Here is a 20,714-nt window from a genome sequence, read left to right as displayed (position 1 = left end):
AACGTCTCTCTTCAGATGGAAACTCACCTGTGACTTGCTGAGGTGAGCCCCACAGTGGCAGGCAGAATAGCAGTGACCATTACACTGTGGCTCTGTGGGATTGGCAACCACACAGTCTTGACGACACCATCAGGTCACTGGCTCCCTGGCTCCTACCAGCAGCCAGCTAGCCAGAACCCTGGCTTACCACAGCTGTTCTCTCTTCTCTCCCAACTACAGTTTGCTTCCTCAGGGCTTTTTACTATCTGGCTCCTTTGGTTTCTGATCTAGTGGCCTTTCTCAGTTCCTGTACCAACAGCTTTAGTTGTACACCCCTCCTGCCTTTGAGGTGAGATTGAACCTTGTGTCCATTCATCCATTCCCCTCTGCCATCTCCGTTCTGCATCTGCCACCTCCCCATGGCTCACTGTGTTCTGTGTTCCGGAACTCGGCCTCATCTCTGTGTAGTGTGACATGCCATTGAGCCCCAGCCTCCCTTCTCCCATCACTGCTATGGGTTTGGCAGTCCTGGCAGGCTGATGCCAACTTATCATAGATGGATTTTTACCACAAGAATAGCAGCAGTCATGGGATCATAACCAGCTCGTGCACATGTGTAAAGTTCTAAGGAGATGTGTTCATAGAATTTGCTTGATGAATTTGGTTACTTAAAGTATAAAAATGCAGTTTGCAGTGACTGTGCCAGAGAATACATGAAGGACTTCTTTCTAAAAGTCTCTTGACTTTTCTCTCTGGTAGTGAACAATATATTTTATTGAATTTGTCCTAAGTATAGACTACTGTGCTAAGATTCCACACTGAGACTTTAGAAGTAGGAGCCATGTGCTTTGTGCTGGCAAAAATGACACAGGGTTTAATCTGAGAGGCAAATGGAAAATCGGCTGGCAGGGAAAGGAGGAGGAGGAGGAGGAGCCAGGGAGGATGCTGAGTGTGATGGAGGGTGAGAATAGGGTGCCAGAGGCCAGCAAGGCCCTTTGCTTTCATTCTGAAACCTGAAAAGACATTCAGGTTATTCCCACTGATCAGAACTTGAATGAAACAGAGGTGACAAGCTGGATGCAAGTGAGGCCAGGCTTTCCAGGTTTGTGCTCTCATCTCCTAAGTGGCTGCTCAGAGCCAGCCTTTCCCTGCTGCATGGAGCCCACCCACCCCAACCTGGCTTCACTTGTCGTGTGCTTAGATTCAAGCCAGTGAGCCCCTAAGAGTTTTTCTTGGGGTCTTTTTGTCAGAACTTCACAGAGCTTACAGCTAAAAGCTGAAGGAGGTCGGAGGTGTGGTGTGTTTGCTTTCTGGTGGTGGATCACACAGAGCTCCTTAGAGACTGGGTTAGTAGTAGAGCCCATTGTCAGGTAGTGTCTTCCACGGTAACCAAAATTTAGGGACTAGGAAGGAGCTGCTCAAAGCTGCTCTCGTGTGAAACAGGACGGGAGACTTGTTCTGAGTAACCAGCTAATTAGAGAGGTAAGGTCCTTCCCCCCATGAAGAAGTTAATAGAAGTAGGACTGAATTGGAACAAGACAGTCTCAACATTGCACACAGGTTTAGTTGTTTGAGAGTCTGGCCAGAGGGGTGAAGGCAGTCCCAAACATAGAGACACTGCCTCTGGTGTGTGGGTATTAGTGACTTAGCCTGAAAGTAATTTGAAGGGGGAAATTTGGACACAGGTAGCCTCTTGGGCCCAGGTCATTGGACTAGAGACCTGACAAGCTAAGGTTGGTCTGAGCTGACTTAAGGTGGGGTAGCAAGCCAGATCACAGGCATCCACACAGCCCCGTGAGCTAGTATGAGGGCTGTTCTGTTCTTTAGGCCCGAAGACACTGGCTGAGATAGCGCTATATGGCACCTATGTGTCCTGGCATGGTTGGTCCACCAGCCCCAATTGCAGTGCTTGTTCATCTCATCCCTCATCTTCACCTGCCCTGACATGTCACTTCCCTGTCCAACCCCAGGGCCAGGTAAGACAGCTACTAATCCCCATTCCCTCTCCCTCTCTGCAGGATGACATGCACAGGGTCATTGACAGGCAGCTGATGGATACGCAGCTGAAGGAACAGGGCCAGCCTGCTGCTGCCTTCTCTAGGGGCCACGGCGTAGGACGGGGGCAGGAACCCAGCACCATGGATGGCAAACGGCTCTTCTCCTTCTTCAGGAAAATTTAAGTGGGGAGAAGTCAGGCTGTTGAGAATGGGGGACTAGAGGCAGTTGAAAAGGGTCTCCCGTCAACTGGAGCTGGGCAGCTGTACTGCCGGCCCGGCTGCCCTGGGGCCAGTTGGGTCTTGAGAACCCACTCCCTTTTGTCAGTGCAATGGAGACTGAGAAGTAGGGGACCTGCCTTGTCCTCTGAAAGCTGCTCCCTACCAAGGGACAGGAATGAACCCTGTCCCCACTGCCTAAGCCAAGTCTCAGCCTGGGCTTCCCCAGGATCCTGTTAGTGAGTAGGGCTCAAGTCACTTCCCATGCAGTCCATTGATGGGCTTTGCCACTCAGACCCAGCTGATCACAGCCCACACTACAGGCTTTTCTGCCTCCTTGGATTTTGAACATGGGGAAAGAGATTGAGGCCCTCCTGTGCATGCCTCAGGAGGCCTGAGCCTCCACTCCTGCCCCAGCTACTTGCCTGGAGTAAGGGGAGGCATAACCCCTCACCCATGTGCATGCCCTCTGCTGGAGTCCTGTACAGCAGGAGCCCCAGCCTATGGCTGTGGGGCTTAAGAACTGGGTCACCCAAGTTCTGTTGAGGCCACTCTGTATCGCAGGGAAGGTCCTGTCTTCTGGCCGCCAGCACACCTCAGCTTCCTCCAGTGCAGGCAGTCCTTAACCCTAGTGAGGTCTGGGCCCGGGCAGCATCCTGCTGGCTCTCTATAGGCTCTAGCTTCCAGACTTCCCCTCTGGGGTAGGGCTGGGAGAGCACTTGTCTTCCACAGCTCCCTCCCACCTCAAATACAATGGCCCAAACCAACAAGTTGAGGCCACAAAATGGCCTCCAAGGGGACTAGTTTAACCTTACCCGCACACTGAAGGTAGCGTGGGTGCCACAGGCCACAGGGTGGATGGGGTAAGGCTGCTGGGAGCTTCCAGATACTGCCCACCAGGCCCAAGGGACAAGGCCTGCAGCCTGCTGCTTCTGCTCCTTCTGCAGCAGCTACCCCATCTCTGCTGAGGCCCCAGCTCAGAGGCTCTGTGGGCCCAGCCTGCAGCTGCTTACCACTCACTAAGCCTCCTGTCCTCAATGGGGAAAAGCACAGCAGGGCTGAGCGGAAAGAATGTACTTATAGATATGTACATACCACAGTGCTGTAATTTTGTATGTAGTAATTATGTAAATACACGTATGGATTTTATAATACACATATATAAATCTATAAAGGCATATTTTTAGAAAAACAGCGCACCACTGCTTCTTTTGAAAATAGTCTGAATAAGAATAAAATGAATTTCTACAGAACTCCTGCCTCAGTTCCTGAGTATTTGGAGGGTTTTGTTACAAACATGACTTGTGTGTCAAAAGCCACCACTGGCTGCTGCTGCTACAGAGGGGCTAGTACCAGAAGGGTTACTTGTGAAGGTGGCAGCATCTTGCCCCACACCCTCTTGTTCAGCATAGCAGAAACTTCCAGCTGAAAGCACTCACTCAAAGCAAAAGCTTCTGCTGCATCCTTCCGGCATGTAAAGAATAAACATGGAGCTTCCCCTGGCACACTTGCTCCCACACATGTTCTGGGCCCCATCCACGGAAAACACAGACTTGCCCCCTGATAGTTTCCCATGCAGCACCAGAGATCAACAAAAAAGCAAAAGCTGGACCTAACAAACAGTGGAAGCGGCCAGTACCCAGAGCACAGCTGGAGGACAGCAAGTAGACCCTGGAGAGAAATTTGGCAGCTTGAACCTTTATTTTTAGTAGTTTTTTTAAAAAGCATAATTAGAAACTTTCAATACAGAAATAATCCTAGCAAACCTTTAAAAGTTTGTTGTTTGACAGGAGTTTCACATCAGGTCCACCAGGATACCAGTTTAGCCCTGAGTCCCCTACCCCCACCCTTATCCCCACCCCACCCCACTCATGCATGGAACACTCCGTGGGACAGGCACAGTGTTGTCACCAAAATCACCCATCACCTGGGCCTTAACAGGCCAGAAGCCACAGAGGCACCTAACTTGGGCCAGATGCTCCAAGATCACCCTCTTATTGCTTGAATTGGCAAACACCTTCACACTGGTTCCCACATGCTAAGAAGCGTGTGACACCTTCTGCCCACCCCACCCCCCTCCGTCAGCCAAGACAGTCCTAAAATCAATCTGCCTCAACTCCCAGCTCACCTGGATCAGATGGAGCCACGTACTGCTTGGCCCTGAAGTGTCCTCCACAGCACCTACCTTCCTAGGCCCACAGCCCCAACAGAGCCTGAGGCTCAGAAACACAGGCCTGTTGCACAGAACCCCAGCTTTGACGGTTTGGACAAGTGGAGAGACAGGTGAGAAGAAAGCCCCAGTTTTATTGATTAAAAACCCATCCACAGTGTTACCATGGAAAATCTGCAGTAATCTGTGATGATTGTCCAGTCAGGACTGTGCCTGGAAGTTGCCTTGGAAAGAAAATCTAATAAAACGCATCATGGTGTCCAATCAGTTCTTCCCAGTTACATGATCCTCTAGGGGAAAGGGAGGGGAGGTAATCAAATGTAGATTACCCTGGTTTTTACTCCAGGGGACTGGGGTGGGCAGGTCAAGACTAGCTGCCCCCACACCACTGCCACTTCTTCCCAGTGGCTAAGAAATCTTCCTACCATCCTCATACTAAAACAGGTCTGTCAGTAATGCAGAGCTGCCTATCCTAGCCTGGAGGTGTCGTCCCATTGTCCAGCAACTCCGGAAGTGCCAGAGGTGCCTGGTGCTACCTCAGAAACCAGCTCCAGTGGGAGGCCCTTGCATATACAGAACAAGGGTGCAAAGCCCCCTTTTCCCACGAAAGGGAAAGAGCCTAACCCACAATGACAGAAACCATACACTTTCTAAAAACACTGAACCCAAAGTGGAACAGTCACAACTTTTGCTATTGAGCCAATCAGGTCTCGAGGAAATAACTGGGGAACTTAATTCATTTGATTTGGCTTCATTTGGCTTTATGTTAAACCCTTGCAAGCTCCACCTCTGAACAAAGGTACCCCGGCTATCTTTCTGCTGGTACTGAAACATGTTGGGTAAGTGAGAAGCCACGGCTCCCCTGGGTTTGTAGCAGAGGTATCTGGAAGGCAGAATGAGAAACCTGTTGGCTAAAAGGGCAGAACTGACTTTCTCTGTGGAACTGATGGCCTAGGGCCAGCCGAGGGCAGGGCCTGAGTGGACGCCAGGTTCCCCCGCTCCCAGAGCAGCTGTGGGGCAAGACCCATGCAGAGTGACTCCATGGGCCCAGGCTGGCCAACGACTCAGCTAGGACATGAGACTGGTTCCTCAGGAAGCTGCCGTCGAGATGGGATGGGATGGGAGGGCTTGGGAGGGTCTGTTGCAGCAGGTTGGCAGGAAGGAGGCAAAAGCCAGAGCAGGCTGAGGGTGTGCAGCTGGTTAATGCAATATACACTATGTACAAACTGGTTAATCAGTCCACTCAGCTGGTAGCGTCCTCACCAGGTCCAGGCGCCTCAGCAGGGAGTCGGCACCAGTGGGGAAGGGCAGGCTCGTCCAACACCTTCTTGGCACTCAAGGGGAAAGGGGCAGGAAGTGCCGATGGCTCCTCCCAGTACAAAAAACGTGGAGAGAATTCTTTAAATAACGGCACTAAACTGAGACTGTCCCCGAGGAGCCTCCAAGAGCCTCGGGCTGGGAGGGATGCAGTTGCAGTCTCTGCAGTGGCTGGGACATTAGCAGCAGCGTTTCTTTCGTTTACTGTTTTTCGTGAGCTTCACCACATCGTTCTGTTGCTGCTGCTGCTGTTTCGCCAAGTTGTCTTTCTTTGCTCGTAGAACCAGCTCTGTGATGCAGTTGAACATCTGGAGATGACAGGGCAAGGCCGACCTGAGACCTAGTGCAGAGCCCCTCCTGGCTAGCACAGGCCGCTTTTATTCCTCTATGAACTGTGTGTTCTTAAAACATGCATGCGCATGCATGCTGGGTGTCTCACTATGACTATGTAGCCCAACCTGGCCTAAACCCACAATTCTCTTCCCTCTGCCTCCCCAGTGCCAGGGTTCCAGGTGTGTACTGTGTGCCCTCAAAACACACTCCAGGACAGCGTTCTCAGCCTTCCTACACTGCGATCCTTTAGTACGGTTCCTCAGTTGTGCTGACCCCAACCGTAAAATTATTTTTATTGCTACTTCAGAACTGTAATTTTGCTACTGTTATGAGTCATATTGTAAATATCTGATATGCAGGATATATGATATGTGACCCCTGTGAAAGGGTCATTTGACCCCCAAAGAGGTTATGACCCACAGATTGAGAATTGTTACTTTAGGAGGAGGTGGCGGACTTAAAGGTGAAAAAAAAATGCTAAAAGACCACAGCTATCTTGGGGAAGTCAATCCTTGGAGTATTCCCAGTCTCTTTTCCTGTATGTGGGTAAGTGCACGTGAGCGCAGTACCCATGGAAGCCAGAATCCACTCCTGTGAGCTGCCTTGCATGGGTGCTGGAAACTGAACTCAGGTCCTCTGGGAGAGCATAAAATCTTAATCACCGAGTCATCTTTTCAGTCCCTTTTAGTACAGAGGAAGAAGCAACCAGAACCTCTGAAAAGACAAGAGTATGTTGCTCTGCATATAGACGGAAGGACACACAGGCTGTCCACCTCACTGCAGCCAGGGCCAGACAACCCTGACTACCAATGTCGTGCTGCCAGGACCAATGGTGCTAAGACAGCTGCTAAGCCACAGGGATAAAAAAGCTGAACTAGGGGCTCAGACGTCCTCAAACCAGCGGTGAGATGACTCTGTGCTTAAGAACATGAACTGTGCCACATGTAGACCAGGGGTTGGTCACAGCGCCCCCATTACAAGCTGGGCCCGACAAGCACCTCTCATTCCAGCCCCATGGGATCTGATGCCCTCTTCTGGATCCCGCACATGCAAACTGCATGCACTTGCACACAAATATTTTTTTACGAAGAGCTGAGCTCAACATCTCCATCTCCTGAGCAAGCACAGCTCGACTCACTTATCCTCACAGCCTGGAGAACAACTCTCACACAGGTGAACAAATGAATTACCAGGAGGGAAGTCCCATATGTGTCTGGCTCTGAGGCTCTGTGTTCTCATGCAGTGGGAACCCAACTTCCCTGGCACCTCTAAACTCCTCTGGGGCCAGTGAGTGGGCCAAGTGGGGCTTGTGCCAAAAGTTCTAGCTTTTCTCCGTCAGAATCACAACCGCTCTTCAAGGTGCTGCTACAAGTGAAGAAGAGGCCTCCAGGGTGGATGCTCTACCCAAAGCCCCAGGAACAGGCGCCCACTTGTGCTCAGAGGCCAGGAAAGCAAGCAACCAAGAGACAGGGAAGAGGTGGTAGTGATGGGCTCAAGGGAGGGCCAACAGGAAGCAGCTGGAATAGAAACTGCATGCCTTTGAGGTAGGAAAGATCTGACTTGACGCCACCTCTCACTAGTTGATTCTTAAGGTTATTCAGTAAGAGGAACTCCAGTTTTCCTCCGTGAAATATGGGATCCTACCTCAGAGGGCAGCTGAGCTAAGAGCTGAGACTTAAAGGGCCTGCACAGCAGCAGCCAACAGTGGGCATTAAATAACTTGGTCACTCAGATGCCTGAGCAGAGAGCTCATGGTCCTCACCTCCCCTAGCCCAGGGATCAGCACAGCTTACCTCTTCCACATTCAAATTCTCCTTGGCACTGGTCTCAAAGAGCTGGATCCCCATCTGCCCAGCAAATTTGTAGGCATCTTCCGTCTCCACTACCTTCCGCTCAGGGTCGTCATTCTTATTGCCCACTTTAAGACAAAGCAGAGTCAGCCGCCTGCAAGAGCACCAGTTGTTGCTCTCCCACCGTCCCTACCCTTGGGGTCCAGCCTCACCTAATATTCGGCACACATCGTCACAGTTCTGGTTGATTTCATGAAGCCATCGCTTGACATTGACAAAGGACTCAGCACTAGTAACGTCGTAAACCACAATGACCCCATGGGTCCCCCGATAATACCTGTAGGGCCAAGATGTGCATCAGGGTTTTGGCCCAGGACAGAGAAGCTGCTTCCCTGGGGCCTGCTTAGTATAGGACAGTGGCTGGGGAAGGTGAGGGTGCCCGGGGTTAGGGCAGCCCTGCACCCAGCCTCGACCACCAGACAGAGCCAAGCTTGATCAGCAGGACAGCACTGGCTTCACTGGCCTGCCCCTGGCAGCACTGGTGGAGGCTGGTAACAGTCTGAGGTGTACCAGGCCTGAAGAGTCACCCAGGTGACTGGGTGTACCACCAGCTGGAAGCTTCTTTGAAGTTCAGGCAGTTTTCGTGTTTGACATCATGTAATTCAGTTTCAAATCTTGGTGGTAAAATGGCATTCCTAGAGGCTGCACATTACAAGAAGCCATGGCAAAATGTGTCCCTTTCCTCTGGCGGATAGGCGACACTTCTTTTCCTACTCTTGGCTCACTGTACTAGGGAAGGAGAACGCAGAGGCTACACAGGCCTCCAGCAGCTGTAAGAACTCAACTAAACCTGCAGACCCCAAACCAGCCCAAAGGTCTGAAAGGAAGGACGGTGCTGTCATTCCCCTCTGAACATCTGGTGCACAGAAAGCCGGACAGCACCAATCCTGAAGCAGACCAGAGGCTACACCACACCCTTGGCCCCACTCTACAAACCGCCTGGGCCTGCGCTGTTTCCCCAAACCTTCTACTTTTGATCACTAAGGTCTTACAACACCTAGACTACAAACCCCGAGGGCAGGCTGCCTCCCATTTAGCTGTCCTGAGGAGCACTTCCCCAGCCTGGGTCCCACGATGGCTACACCAGGATCCACAGGACCCAGAATGGTAGGAGGCACCCAGCTGTCTAGTCAGCTCTCTGAGGTCGGACCTGTCTCTGAAAGCTGTGATCTGTGGAAAGGTTACTTGGCTTTCATCCCTACCCCTTACCTTAGTTTCCTCAACTATAAAATAGTTTTTAGTACAAACTTCTGAGCGTGGCTGTGAGGAAGAGGAGCTAACAGATGCCACCCCGAGGCTGGGAGCAGCACACAGACAGTGCTGGGTGCTCTTTATCATCAGGATGAATGTTCCTTCCTAGCAATCTGGAGTCCCAGATGAAGGTGGCAGAACCAAGAGTGGGTGGGCAGGGCAGAGCACCAGGGCCCTGCTATACTGCGGCCCAAGCATCTGTCCACCCCTCAGACGTAGTGGAGCCCGCCCAGGACTCGTCCCAAGTCTGTGAGCCTTCTTGGCTTTGAGGGAGCCTGGCAGTTCCACTATCTCAGCTCAGCACAGCCGGGTGGATGTCTCTGGGGCAGGTAGGGAACCATGTGGACAGAAGACTGTCCTGCAGCAGAATGCCTCTGGAACCTTCCCTTTGCTGAAGACACAAGAAACGGCACATCACTGCCCTAGCTCCTGCTGCCCCAGGAGTGGCTCAGATCTCTGGCTAGCGAGACAACACGAGGGCTCCAAGTCTTCCCACCCAAGTGCCTCACATCCACTTGTCCCAACTAGGCAGCAGGGCAGCGTGACAGCCACTTAGTCCAGTGGCCAGCTGCAGCCTCAGCACCCAGGCCTGCTTCCTAGGCCAGGGCAAGGCTTCATCCTTCTCGCTCCTCCCTCTCTCCTCCCACAGCCACCCGAGAACCAGAAATCTCCTCAGGAAGGGTTAAGATGGGGGATAGTAAAAGGGCTCCTTTAGCAGATGCACAGGTTACAAACATTCCCACTCCTACATAGACTGCCACACCTCCAAAACATTCAACCATCTCCCGACCCTCCCTTCTTCACCAGCTGCTGGCACAGGGTCATTAGTCTCTCCAGGCCCCAAGTACCTTCTGCTTCAGAATGGACCCAGCCTAAAACCCCGAGCTTAGCAAGGCTAACCCTGGTTTCTCCAAACATACAGGCAGACAGAACAGTACCCTGTGCCTCAGGAGTTCTGAGCTATGGCACAGGAGACAGTACAAACACACACATCGTCCTAACCCTCAGAGTGGCCACCTGCGCTTCCACGACAAAGCTGGAAACAAACCAAACCACGAAAATCCAGAACTGTTATGCAGGAAGGCCTGGGACGTGTCCAGAGACCACCCTGCATGCACTACAACATGGAGCCCACTTCTCAGAAGCACCTTTAGCTGGGAGAGATGGTGCATGCCTTTAAATTCCAGCAGAAACACGTCTGTATCTGGGAGCTTGAGAGCAGCCACAGCTACATAGTGAAGCCTGTCTCAAAAACACACAGACATGCCTTTAACTGCAAAATGGGGTAACAGCAGCATAGCACACAGGAAGCCAGAAGTGACCCATGAAAATGCCAGAGCCCGAGTCCTGGACTCAAGCCTTAGTACTCAGGGAAATCCTACATAAAAATCTCTGGGACACAGGCACAGACGTTAGGCAGCTTGCCCAAGGACACACATAGCAGAAATTTAAATCCCACAGTTTCACAAACACCGGAGAAGTTTCCTCCTTGGGCAGCTGAGTCCCACAAAAGCACTGCAAATGAAGGTGACATGCCAGACAATGGATTTCCCAGCTAACAGATCGGGGATACAGAAGAAGGGCCCACATACCTATGGGCTTCCAGGCCTCCAGAGAGAGAGCCATCTCTGAGCAGTCAGGGTGGATGACCAGAGACTGCACAGAGCTGACACCCTCCAGGAATTGTCAGTGGTTTACTGGGCACCAGGGAGGGCCTGTCACTACTACCCAGTGTGGCACACTGATGCTGTTGCCACCTGAAGAGAAAGGAGCTGCCAGCAAGTAAAACTAAGCACCACGAGGAGCGTGCAGTCTGTCATGCCAGAAGCCAGGGCCGCGTGCCCAAACACTGCAGATCCCTAGCCCTGTGGCTACCACAGCAGTCATAGCCTTCTCTTGTATCTTCAGGGAGGGAAGGCACAGCTCCCACCACCCACGGAGGGCAGAAACCCCCCAGCCCACTCCCTCTCTGACACACTGTTTCTACTCAGCGCTGTCACTCAGCCTCGGGCAAACATCCGAGGCGCATGGGCCAAGGGAACTCACGTAGAGGTGATGGTACGGAAGCGTTCCTGCCCCGCTGTGTCCCAGATCTGCAGCTTCACCTTCTCCCCATTGATCTCCACAGTCCGAATCTTGAAATCCACTCCGATTGTGGTGATGTAGCTGCCTGTACGAATGTAGCCCATTACTCAGGGTAGGGAACCCAAAACCCCACCCCACCCCACTGTCCGTGCCCCACAGTCAAGGCCCTAAGGACAGAGCCCTGAACAAAGAAGGCACACCTGCTGTAATAGGCCCAATGCAGTTGAGACAGGACACAGTGACACAAAGAAAGGTCACTTAGAAATACATGTCACCAATGAAATTAAAAAGGGAAATGATTGGGGAAAGAGGCGGGCTTTATTGGAAAGGCGGGGTAGGGACATGCCGGCTGTGACCAGAGACAGGGCAAACCTATTCATCCTGGTTTCTCTTCTCTATTTTCGTGTGTGTGTGTGCGTGTGTGTGTGTGTGTGTGTGTGTGTGTGTGTGTGTGTATGTTCTGGAGGAGGAGGGTGAGGACCCAACACTGCACCCTGCACCTTCCTGGGGAGATGGCGAGTTTGGGGTGGGAGGTGAATAAGGAGTCAAGGCCAGTTCTCCAGTCCTTTGTGCTACTACTGAGAATTTGTACTGTTGCGTGTGGTGACAGTTGGGCAGTGAGTTTTCACCAGGGCACAAGATGCTTTGGAAATTGCTCTTAAGATATCTGTGTGGAAGATGCATTAAGAGCAGCTGCCGACTGCTTCAGTTCAGGATGGTGCAGGTTTACAAACGCCTGCCTCAAAGCATCCTTCCAGCTGGAACATACCAAAAACAGACGACCACGTGAAGTGTGGCAAGGGCATGGGAAAGGGCAAAGTTCAAGGTGAGACAGAAGTGGAAGCAGGACGTTAGCAGGAAAGCTTAGCAAAGGTGGTGAGGTGGAGGGACAGTCCACACCAGGGCAAGCACCCAGAATCCAGGTCAGCGTCTGGTACCTCCGGGGCCAACAGCTTCTCACACGTGAGCAAGCAAAGCAAAGTCAACACACAGCACAAGAAAAAAGCTAGAGACAGGTTCTGAAGACCAGTGCTTCTCAACCAGGGTGGCTTTGTTCTGAGGCCATGGAGACAGTGTTGCCTGTCATAGTACCACTGACATCTCATGGGTAGATCTGCTCCACACCCAACAGAAGGCCTGGGTTCAACTCCCAGCACCCTCAAGGAAACTCACGAGCACAGACATACATGCAGATAAACCCCCAGAAACAGCTAAAAAGAACCCACAGGAGCGAAGATGACCAGTACGTCCTTGAAAAGCAGTGTGGGAAATGGTGAAGTGGCTCAAATGGGAAAGGTCTTGCTGCCAAACATGACGACCTGAGTTCAATCCCACATGATGTGACGGAAGGAGAAAACCAACTCCCAAATGTCTTCTGACCTATACACACCATGGTGGTGTCTGAATAAGAATGGCCCCCATAGGTTCACATATTTGAATGTTTAGTCAACAGGCAGTGGAACTGTTTGAAAGGATTTCAAGGATGAGAAGGTGTGACCTTGCTGGAAGAAGTGTGTCACTTGGAGTTTCAAAAGCCCGTGCCAGGAGCCAGGCATAGGCTCACTGGTGCTCTCTGTTAGCCTGAGGATCAGGATATAGCTCTCAGCTGCAGACCAGCATGGCACCAGCCACCAAGTTTCCTGCCATGATGATAAACTAAACCTGAGGGGCTGGAGAGATGGCTCAGCGGCTAAGAGCACTGACTGCTCTTCCAGAGGATCAGGGTTCAGTTCCCAGCACCCCCATGGCAGCTCCCAACTGTCTGAAGATCCAGTTCCAGGGGATCTGACACCTTCACACCAGTGCACATAAAATAAAGTAAATAAACAATAAGAAATATTTAAAAAAAATAAAATAAACCTGAAACTGTAAACTAAGCCCCCAATTAAAGACTTCCTTTTCATAAAAGTTGCGATGACCATGGTGTCTCTTCACAGCAGCAGAGCAGTAATGAAGACACATGGCGTGTCCCCGTTCCATGGTGTGTCCCCGTTCCCTCCGCTTCAGTCCAATACGGGTTCTGTTTCACTGTGTAACAACCCCGGCTGTCCTGGAACTCACACTGTAGACCAGGCTGGCCTGGAACTCAGAGATCCACCTGCGGCTGCCTCCCAAATGCTAAGATTAAAGACATGCACCACTACCTCCTGGCATAAATAGTTTTTTTTTTCTTTTTTTAAAATTTATTTATTATGTATATAGTGTTCTGTGCACCAGATCTCATTACAGATGGTTGTGAGCTACCATGTGGTTGCTGGGAATTGAACTCAGGACCTCCGGAACAGCAGTCAGTTCTCTTAACCTCTGAGCCATCTCTCCAGCCCAATAGAAAGTATTTGTTGTTGTTGTTGGTTTGGTTTTCGTTTTTTTGGGGGGGGAGGGGAAGGACTGTCCTAGAACTAGCTCTTGTGGACCATGTTGGCCTTGAACTCACAGAGATCCACCTGCTTCTGCCTCCCTAGTGCCGAGATTAAAGGTGTGTGCCACCACCAACCCGCAATACAAGGTTTTTAAAAAGCAATTTGGCAGTACCAAGGAAAGTGTAAACACCCTAAGACCCTGTGACCTAGTGACCTCAGCTCTGTGTGTACAGAAGAAACAATGTATCCCAGAAATGCAGCATTGATTAAAACAGAAGCAACCAGAAGCCACGTGACCTGAGCGGCTAGTGAAGGTCAGAGCATCCAGACAGAAGCAACCTTCCCAGCCATTACAGAACGAAAGGAAGGCTGGGCATCGCAGCATATATGCCTTTAATCCCACTACTTGGTAAGTGGATCTTTGTGAGTTCAAGGCCAACCTGGTCTACATAGCAAGTTCTGGGCCAAGCCAGAGACCCACAGGAGACAACATCGGCTAAGAACAATCAGAAACAGGGTGGAGGTCTGTGCACAGCCAGGCTGGAGCATGTTTCTGAACAGCAGGTGTGATCAGGAAAAGACACCCGACAGAGGCTGCAGGGCAGCAGAGGGACAGTGCAGGACAGCTGTCATTCTTAAAGCTATGGACATTTCCCTTAAACTCCTAAATGCGGGGCACAAATAGACCCTCAGTCGGAAAGTAAGGACGACCAGCAGGAGCTTCACACTTAAGCCTCCGACCCCACTTTCTCTCATCCAACAACCTGAATGATAAAGTCTCCTGCATCAGACAGAAGCAGGTAGGCTCTCGAACAGGGTAGGAGATTTCAAAACCAAAGCACCCAATAGCACCCAGGAGGACTCACCTGAGAAGGTGTTGTCTGCAAATCGTAACAGCAAGCTGCTCTTGCCCACACCTGCAGGAGAGAAGGCAGGGAGATGAGCAGGAGGGAGGGGGCCTCCCTTCAGCCCATCCTTCCTAAGGAGCCCAGTGGGGCTGAAGTCTTCAAGGCCGACCCATTTCTCCACACACCAACATTTCTTCCAGTAAATCTCTGACCTTTTCCTTGGTCCTCAGGTAAGACAAGCAGCTCTCAAATCCTCTGGGGGAGATGACAGAGGGCTCATGCCCAGGCCCTGTTCTGAGGGCTGCCCCAGACAACAGAGCCAAGCAAGAGGAAGGTCAACCTAATGAGACCAGTCCACCTGCATCCTCAGCAAGGTCCTCAGAAAACCTCCTGTTAGCTCAGTTGGGAAAGAAATGGAAAGCTGGGAAAGAGCCCTTGGTTTCATCAGGGCATTCTGCATGTGAAGACACTCGGGCCCACAGGACCAGAACCAGCTGTCAGTCATCTACCCCAGCTAAGTCAGCACGGCGGTATGAGTGAGGCAGGTGTGTTGTGGGGTATCGGTACAGTGTGAAGATGCACGCTGTGATTGGTTTAATAAAAAGAGCTGAACAGCCAATAGCTAGGCAGGAGGTATAGGCAGGATCTGGACAGAGAGAGAGGAAGTAGGAAGAGGAATCTGGCATAAGGGAGAGTGGCCGGTCAGTACTAGAGGCAGCAGGACGGGCAGTACAGAGAAATACTGAGCTACACAATGGAACACAGATTTAAAAGTATAGGTTAAGTTATAAGAACTAGTTAAGAACAAACCCTAAGCTAAGGTCACGCTTCCATAATTATTAAACAGTAAGTCTCCACATCATTATCTGTGAGCTGGTGGCCCAAAGAAAAATGCTTCATACAGGGAGTCTGCTGGGCACTTACCTGGCTACCACCCATGGATGCTCGGACCACTGCATTTGCCACAGTGGCTCCTGGCTGTGCCTTAAGAACCTAGCTTCCCCTCGACACATGTGGCTTTGATTGGCCAAGGCACCTACCTGCCTCCTGTCCTCCTGTCTCCATTACCCAGCAGTGGCTACATCAATGAATGAAATTATCAAGACACTCAGGTCTGCATAGCAGCTCATGGTGCTCCCAGAATTCAAATGTGTCTCCTCAGATAAGGAAACCAGGGCTTGGAGAATGACCTAAGATGCCTCCAAAGAAGATCAGACACAGATTTAAATCCGGGCCTGTCAAGCCCCCCTGGACACCTCTGCTAGTGTCCTGACAGGCTTGTCTGCTTGCTCCTTCCCTCATCCTCCTATTTTTTGGGAGGAGTGGGTGGGTGTCACGTAGACAGGGTATCATGCAGACAGGGTATCACGTAACCCAGGCCAGACTTGAATCACCATGTAGCACAGGATGGCCTTGAATCTGATTCTTTTGTCTCCACCTCCCAAATGCTGGGGTTATAGGTGGGCTGGGGATTGAACCCAGGGCTATGTGCATGCAAAGCAAATACTCTTCCACCTGAGCTATATTCCCAGCCCTTGATGTGGGCACTTTCAGCCCGCTTAGTAGGAATGCAAATGATTTCAGTTTCTTTGAAAAACAATTTGACAATACCAAGAGAAATATAAAAGCCCCAGTCCCTGAGATCTAGTCTCCTGACTTCTCCAGAACTGGGCACAAGAACAAACACAATGTATCCAGTATTGAGGAGACTTTAAACCAAGCAGCCAGAAGCCACATAACCATCATTCTCACATCTTTTTCAGGAACATCTTTATGACCCCAGGGCTCCTACACCCATCCTTTCTGCTCTATTCTAACAGAAATGCCTTCAAAGGTACCAGATCCAAACCCAGGACCCCATAATGTCTGAATTATGGCTGAATGACTGAAAGCAAACTGTAAGGAGATGTGCCTATCATGAGAAACCCACAGTTTGATTCCAATTCTGAAAGATAACATTGCTCCACCCCCGACCAAGACTGCAAACCACTGCATGGCCTGAGCTACACAGCTGTTCTCTAGCTGACCCATACATCTTCTCCAGGCCATCTCCAGTGAGCAGCTGGGGGGCACCCAGAAGAACTTGCTTCTCTGAGGACACCTGAGGGGACCTGTTCCTGAGCACACAGCTGAAGCATGAGGGCACCGGCCGCTCAGCCTCCAGCTTACAGGGCTCTTGCTCAGCACCACTTCCTCATTGTTCCGCCATGAGGCTTCCTGCTAAACCCAAGGAGAGCCCAAGCTCTGGGCTGGTCCTCATGGTGTTCTGCCTGATACTAACCCCATTGGCCCTGAGGCCTCCTCTGCTTCCTCCTGAAGCCTTCTAGATCCAGCTTACTCAGCTAAAAGCTCATGTCTGGTCACTAAGCAGTGAGTTCCTTAAGCACTAAGGAACCTCACCTCCTTCATCCACTCAGTGCTATGAGCTGAGTCCAGCACTTAACAGCCACCAACTACACCCTCCACAAACTGACGGCTCAACAAGGTCGGTCTCAGGGAAAGTGATGGAACATCACACTGTAACAGCAGCATCACCAGGTGTCATGAAGCAGTTTTCAAACTTTAGGGGCAAAAGCCAGCAGAATCCTTTTTCTTTTTTCCCTTAGAGTCTATCTGACCTGGAACTTTCCAATGTAGATAGATAGATGCTCCAGGCTGGCCTCAGACTCACAGAGTCACCTGCCTGTGCCTCCCAAGTGCTGGGATGAAAGATGTGCAATACTACACCTGCCCTTTATTATTATTGTTATAATTATTAAATTTATCCAAATCTCAGATCTCTGACAGACAAGGGAGGGTATCATCCGCAGTGACAGCTGGGCCTGAAATCCTGAGCTGCGGAGTAACCCCTAATCACAACAGGGTCTGCCGCATAGACCTGATACCAATCTCCAGCACTGCTCTCCTGAGGAACAGAAAACCAGACGCCACCTCTGGACTATCCCAGGGGCTATCTACCCTGCAGATGCGCCCACCTTACGAGACACACTTTCACCACAGCAATGCTTTCTTCTAGCCGGTCTGCTGCCTTCCAAGGGGCACAGGCCCCGGCACATCTGCTGCCTGTTGGCAGGCAAGCGATGCCACCCTTGGCCGTTACCCTCCTCTGTATGCTGCTTTGGGCCTCATCCCAGCTTTGCTTCAGCACCAGTCTGCTGTGAACTCGAGTAAAGCGACATCAACTTGACTGCTTCCTCAGCAACCACCTTCTGGTGTGCCTCAGACAAGCCATGCCTGCCTCCCAGCTCCAGTCTGCCCTAGGTCTCTGATGGTATACCAGCCTCCAGGTTCTACAAATGAGGGTGACTGGCATCAGTGGGCACCATTATAAACCAAAGCCAAAGTCAGAATAGCTGAGAAGAAAGTATAGAAGCCACGCCCAGGGAATACACCCCAGAAGTGACTACAACATGGCCAAGTGGGTCGGAGGACTCCGGGTTTCTAAGCCCAGCTCCACCTGCCCTCACAACACTGGCTCCAGCTTTGCTTCTGAAAACTGTGTGATTCGGGGCGAGTCAGGCAGCTCCTCTAAGCCTGAGTTTCCTTATTTGACAAACCACAGCGGCCATGGGTGAGAATCAGATGAGAAAGTGCGTGTGAACAATTTGACACACCTTAAGAAGCACACACTCGAGGGGCCCAGGGCAGGCAGGTGAAGGCAGGCCCCTGCTCAGCTGCAAAATATCTCCCAGTTTCCAAAGTGTTCAACGTTGGGGGGTCAGCCAAATGCCAGGAGAAATCAAAAAGCAAAGTGCCTCCCTCCTCTCCACGACCCAGGCCTACACACTCCTACTGAGCTGGGAGCCAGACCCCAGACCCTGACCAATGAATCTTCTCCCATGACTGGCTTCTGAGCAAAAAAAATCAATACATCATGTAAAATACACTGTAAGACGCAAGCCAAAAACATCTCTTGGGGTTCACAGAAAAGCCAACAAGCTACATCTTCTTGCTGAGTTTAACCCTTTCAGGTTTGGACTATTAACACCAGCACAAGACGTTAGGAAGGGTAAGACCTCTGACCACAGCAGGGTGACTTTAACTCTGATGGGAAGAAAGCAGATCCTCAGGGTACAGAGCAATGCCACAGGCTGTGATTCAAATACAGCCAATCAGCCGTCCGCCTTTCTAACTCCACTCTCAGCCAGTTACTCTTCCACCCAGCCAGGCCCTAACTTTTCCCGACATTGTCCCTCTACCAGCAGCAACCACCGAAACCTCAGTCCTCTTCCACAGGATCCAAACCACCAGCCACAGCCCAACCCGGCCTCACTGGTGACTTCCATGACCCATGAATGACACTGCCACCCAACAAGCCTACATCCTGAGTCTCAGGGGACTGGGTGCTCCATTTCCTTAATGATCCACAGGCTCTACCACCAACCTGGCTGTCTCAAGTCACATGACCCTCTATCCCACACTCAACTGAAGTCTAATCTATAGACTTGGCTGCTCCCCAGCCTCCTTCCAAAACATCATATAGTCACAGCACCTCAGCTACACTCCCATCAACATCCTGGGACCTGCCTCCCTGAACTCAACATCACCCTGTAGACCTGGTCACCTACCACACTCCAAACATCTCTACAATGCTTCTTCCTTGGCCAGAAACCAGTGTGACTTTCCTAAGGCTACTTGGTGTTCATTCACTGAACAAAATGCATTTTAACACTGGGTACGAAAAGTTGCTCGGTGAATCAGAGATGGAGCAGTGCCGCAAGGAGTGTGTGTACATGGACAAAGCACTTAAATATGGGACGAAGCCCCCTCCCCCGTAAGGTTACAGCAAGCACTGTCCACACACCGTGCGCCAGGCACTGTTCCCATCACCGTGAGTGTAACAACAGCCCATCAGTACTATTACTCTGAACCAAGTGAAGACTTGGTAACCATTCTGCAGGAATGTGCTTATGGCTTTACCTGCCGCACCTCATCCAAATGCACGGCAACCCAGAGACGCAGGTCCTGGAAACAGCCCCATTTCACAGAGGCCTCAGTCTTCACGGCGGGGGGAGGGAGGGGGACTCGTGCAGACAACACTAAACAGTTACTTACGGGTTACTACTTTACGTTGGGTCAGGCGCTAAGCACTCTTCCTACTTTAGCTCACCGAATACTCACAACGCTCAGTTTAACAAGTCCCCACTTCTCGGATGCAGGAACCGAGGCTCAGAAAGGTGAAGCAACTTGCCCAAGGTCACAGAGTGAAAAAGCTTGTCTTCCCGGGACTCGAACCCGGGTCTCTCCAACTCCAGCAATCGCGCGACTTGACCAAGGTCACACGTGAGGCAGGAGCCAGCGCCGGGCCGTGCATCCCGCGCGCTGGGCACCCCGACCCGCCGAGGAGCAGCCCGGAGTCCCCGGCTGCTCCCCCGGGGCCTGCGGCCGCCGAGCTCCGCGCCTCCCGCCCGGCGCGAGCCGCGCCTCCCCGCCCGCCCGCCCGTCCGCCCGTCCGTCCGCCCGCCCCGAGGCCCCCGCGGGCCGCGCCCGGCAGGGCCCGCGCCGCCTCCGGCCCCTGCGGCCCTCACCGCTGTCGCCGATGATGAGCAGCTTGAAGAGGTGGTCGTAGTCCCGGGCCATGGCGGGCGGGGGCGGCGCGCGCGGGCGAGCGGGCGGGCGGGGTCGGCACTGGCCTCGCGATCCGCAGCTCCCTCCCGGCTGCTCCGGCAGCGGCGGATCCACTTCCCGAACAAACAGCCGGAACTGACAGAAACACCTCCCTCCGCTCCCCCCACCCTCCTCCTCCTCTTCAGCAGCCGCCGCCGGTGCCACCGCCTCCCTCCTTCCCGCCCCGCCCCGCCACTGCGCAGGCGCGGCGGCTGGCCCCGCCTCTGCGCAGCCGCAGCCCTGGCCGGCCGCGCCCTCCTCGCGCGTGCGCACGACGCACGCTCCCCGACGGAGTCCCTTGCGAGCCCGGCGGCCGGGGCCCGGAGGAGACCCGAGCCGGCGGAAGGGAGGCGGTGCCGGCTGCAGCTCGTCCTGGAGGTCAGCGCTGGGCGGAAGTCGCCTCCGAGCCCCGCGACCCCGAGAACCTGACGCTTCTGGCCGAACGGGAAGCGGTTCCGGATTCGGATCGTAGGGCGCACCCTGGTCGCCTGCGCGGCGGCTCCTTCGGCCTCAGTTTCCCGTGGCCTAAGGAGCCTGGGGCGCCGGAACTCAGCCGTACGCAATTCAGAACCGACCTCAGGTTTTTCCAGTTTGGGTGGCTGCCCACCTGCCCTTCCCGGTGCGCGGCCACCGCCATCCTCACTGCGACTTCAGGGATTGCTCCATCCCTGTTTCTTTGACTTGTCCCAGCAGGTTCTCAA

The 20,714-nt window shown here is 52.4% G+C and overlaps 2 protein-coding genes across 8 annotated transcripts in view; one reads left to right on the top strand and one right to left on the bottom strand.

Annotated features, from left to right (window-relative positions):
* Bicdl1 (BICD family like cargo adaptor 1) overlaps positions 1–3,878 on the top strand; it is a 95,676-nt gene extending 91,798 nt beyond the window's left edge. For 2 of the 6 annotated variants that reach the window (XM_041647967.1, XM_041647957.1), the window contains one exon: positions 1,998–3,878. In XM_041647967.1, coding sequence (XP_041503901.1) covers positions 1,998–2,159 — 162 coding nt within the window. In that variant the 3' untranslated portion in view covers positions 2,160–3,878. Of the gene's footprint in view, positions 1–219; positions 329–1,997 lie in introns of all 6 variants that reach the window. The other 4 variants (XM_041647938.1, XM_041647932.1, XR_005974010.1 and 1 more) reach the window with 3 other exon arrangements.
* Positions 3,879–4,476: 598 nt separating this feature from the next.
* On the bottom strand, positions 4,477–20,189 carry Rab35 (RAB35, member RAS oncogene family). 2 transcript variants are annotated; one of them, XM_041647977.1, is made up of 6 exons: positions 19,935–20,177; positions 14,425–14,475; positions 11,160–11,283; positions 8,015–8,139; positions 7,806–7,930; positions 4,477–5,987 (listed from the first exon to the last, which is right to left on the bottom strand). In XM_041647977.1, exons 1-6 carry the CDS (start codon positions 19,984–19,986, stop codon positions 5,859–5,861), a joined length of 606 nt encoding a protein of 201 aa, XP_041503911.1. In that variant the 5' UTR covers positions 19,987–20,177; the 3' UTR covers positions 4,477–5,858. The 2 variants fall into 2 exon arrangements, with proteins under 2 accessions (XP_041503911.1, XP_041503917.1); XM_041647983.1 differs by lacking the exon at positions 7,806–7,930 and having other exon boundaries at positions 19,935–20,189.
* Positions 20,190–20,714: the final 525 nt, after the last annotated feature.

Source organism: Microtus oregoni, unplaced genomic scaffold (genome assembly GCF_018167655.1).
Source record: "Microtus oregoni isolate MIOR12 unplaced genomic scaffold, Mior012 000003F_ref0000135, whole genome shotgun sequence".
Lineage (NCBI taxonomy): Eukaryota > Metazoa > Chordata > Mammalia > Rodentia > Cricetidae > Microtus > Microtus oregoni.
This window is presented reverse-complemented; position numbering and strand designations above follow the sequence as displayed.

Coding starts and splice junctions, on each gene's coding strand:
- Rab35 (XM_041647977.1), bottom strand. CDS start 19,986: ATGGCCCGGGACTACGACCACCTCTTCAAGCTGCTCATCATCGGCGAC. Junction 8,140..11,159: donor TTCCGTACCATCACCTCTAC/GTGAGTTCCCTT, acceptor TTGGCCCTACAG/GTATTATCGGGGGACCCATG. Junction 5,988..7,805: donor AGAATTTGAATGTGGAAGAG/GTAAGCTGTGCT, acceptor TGTCATCTCCAG/ATGTTCAACTGCATCACAGA.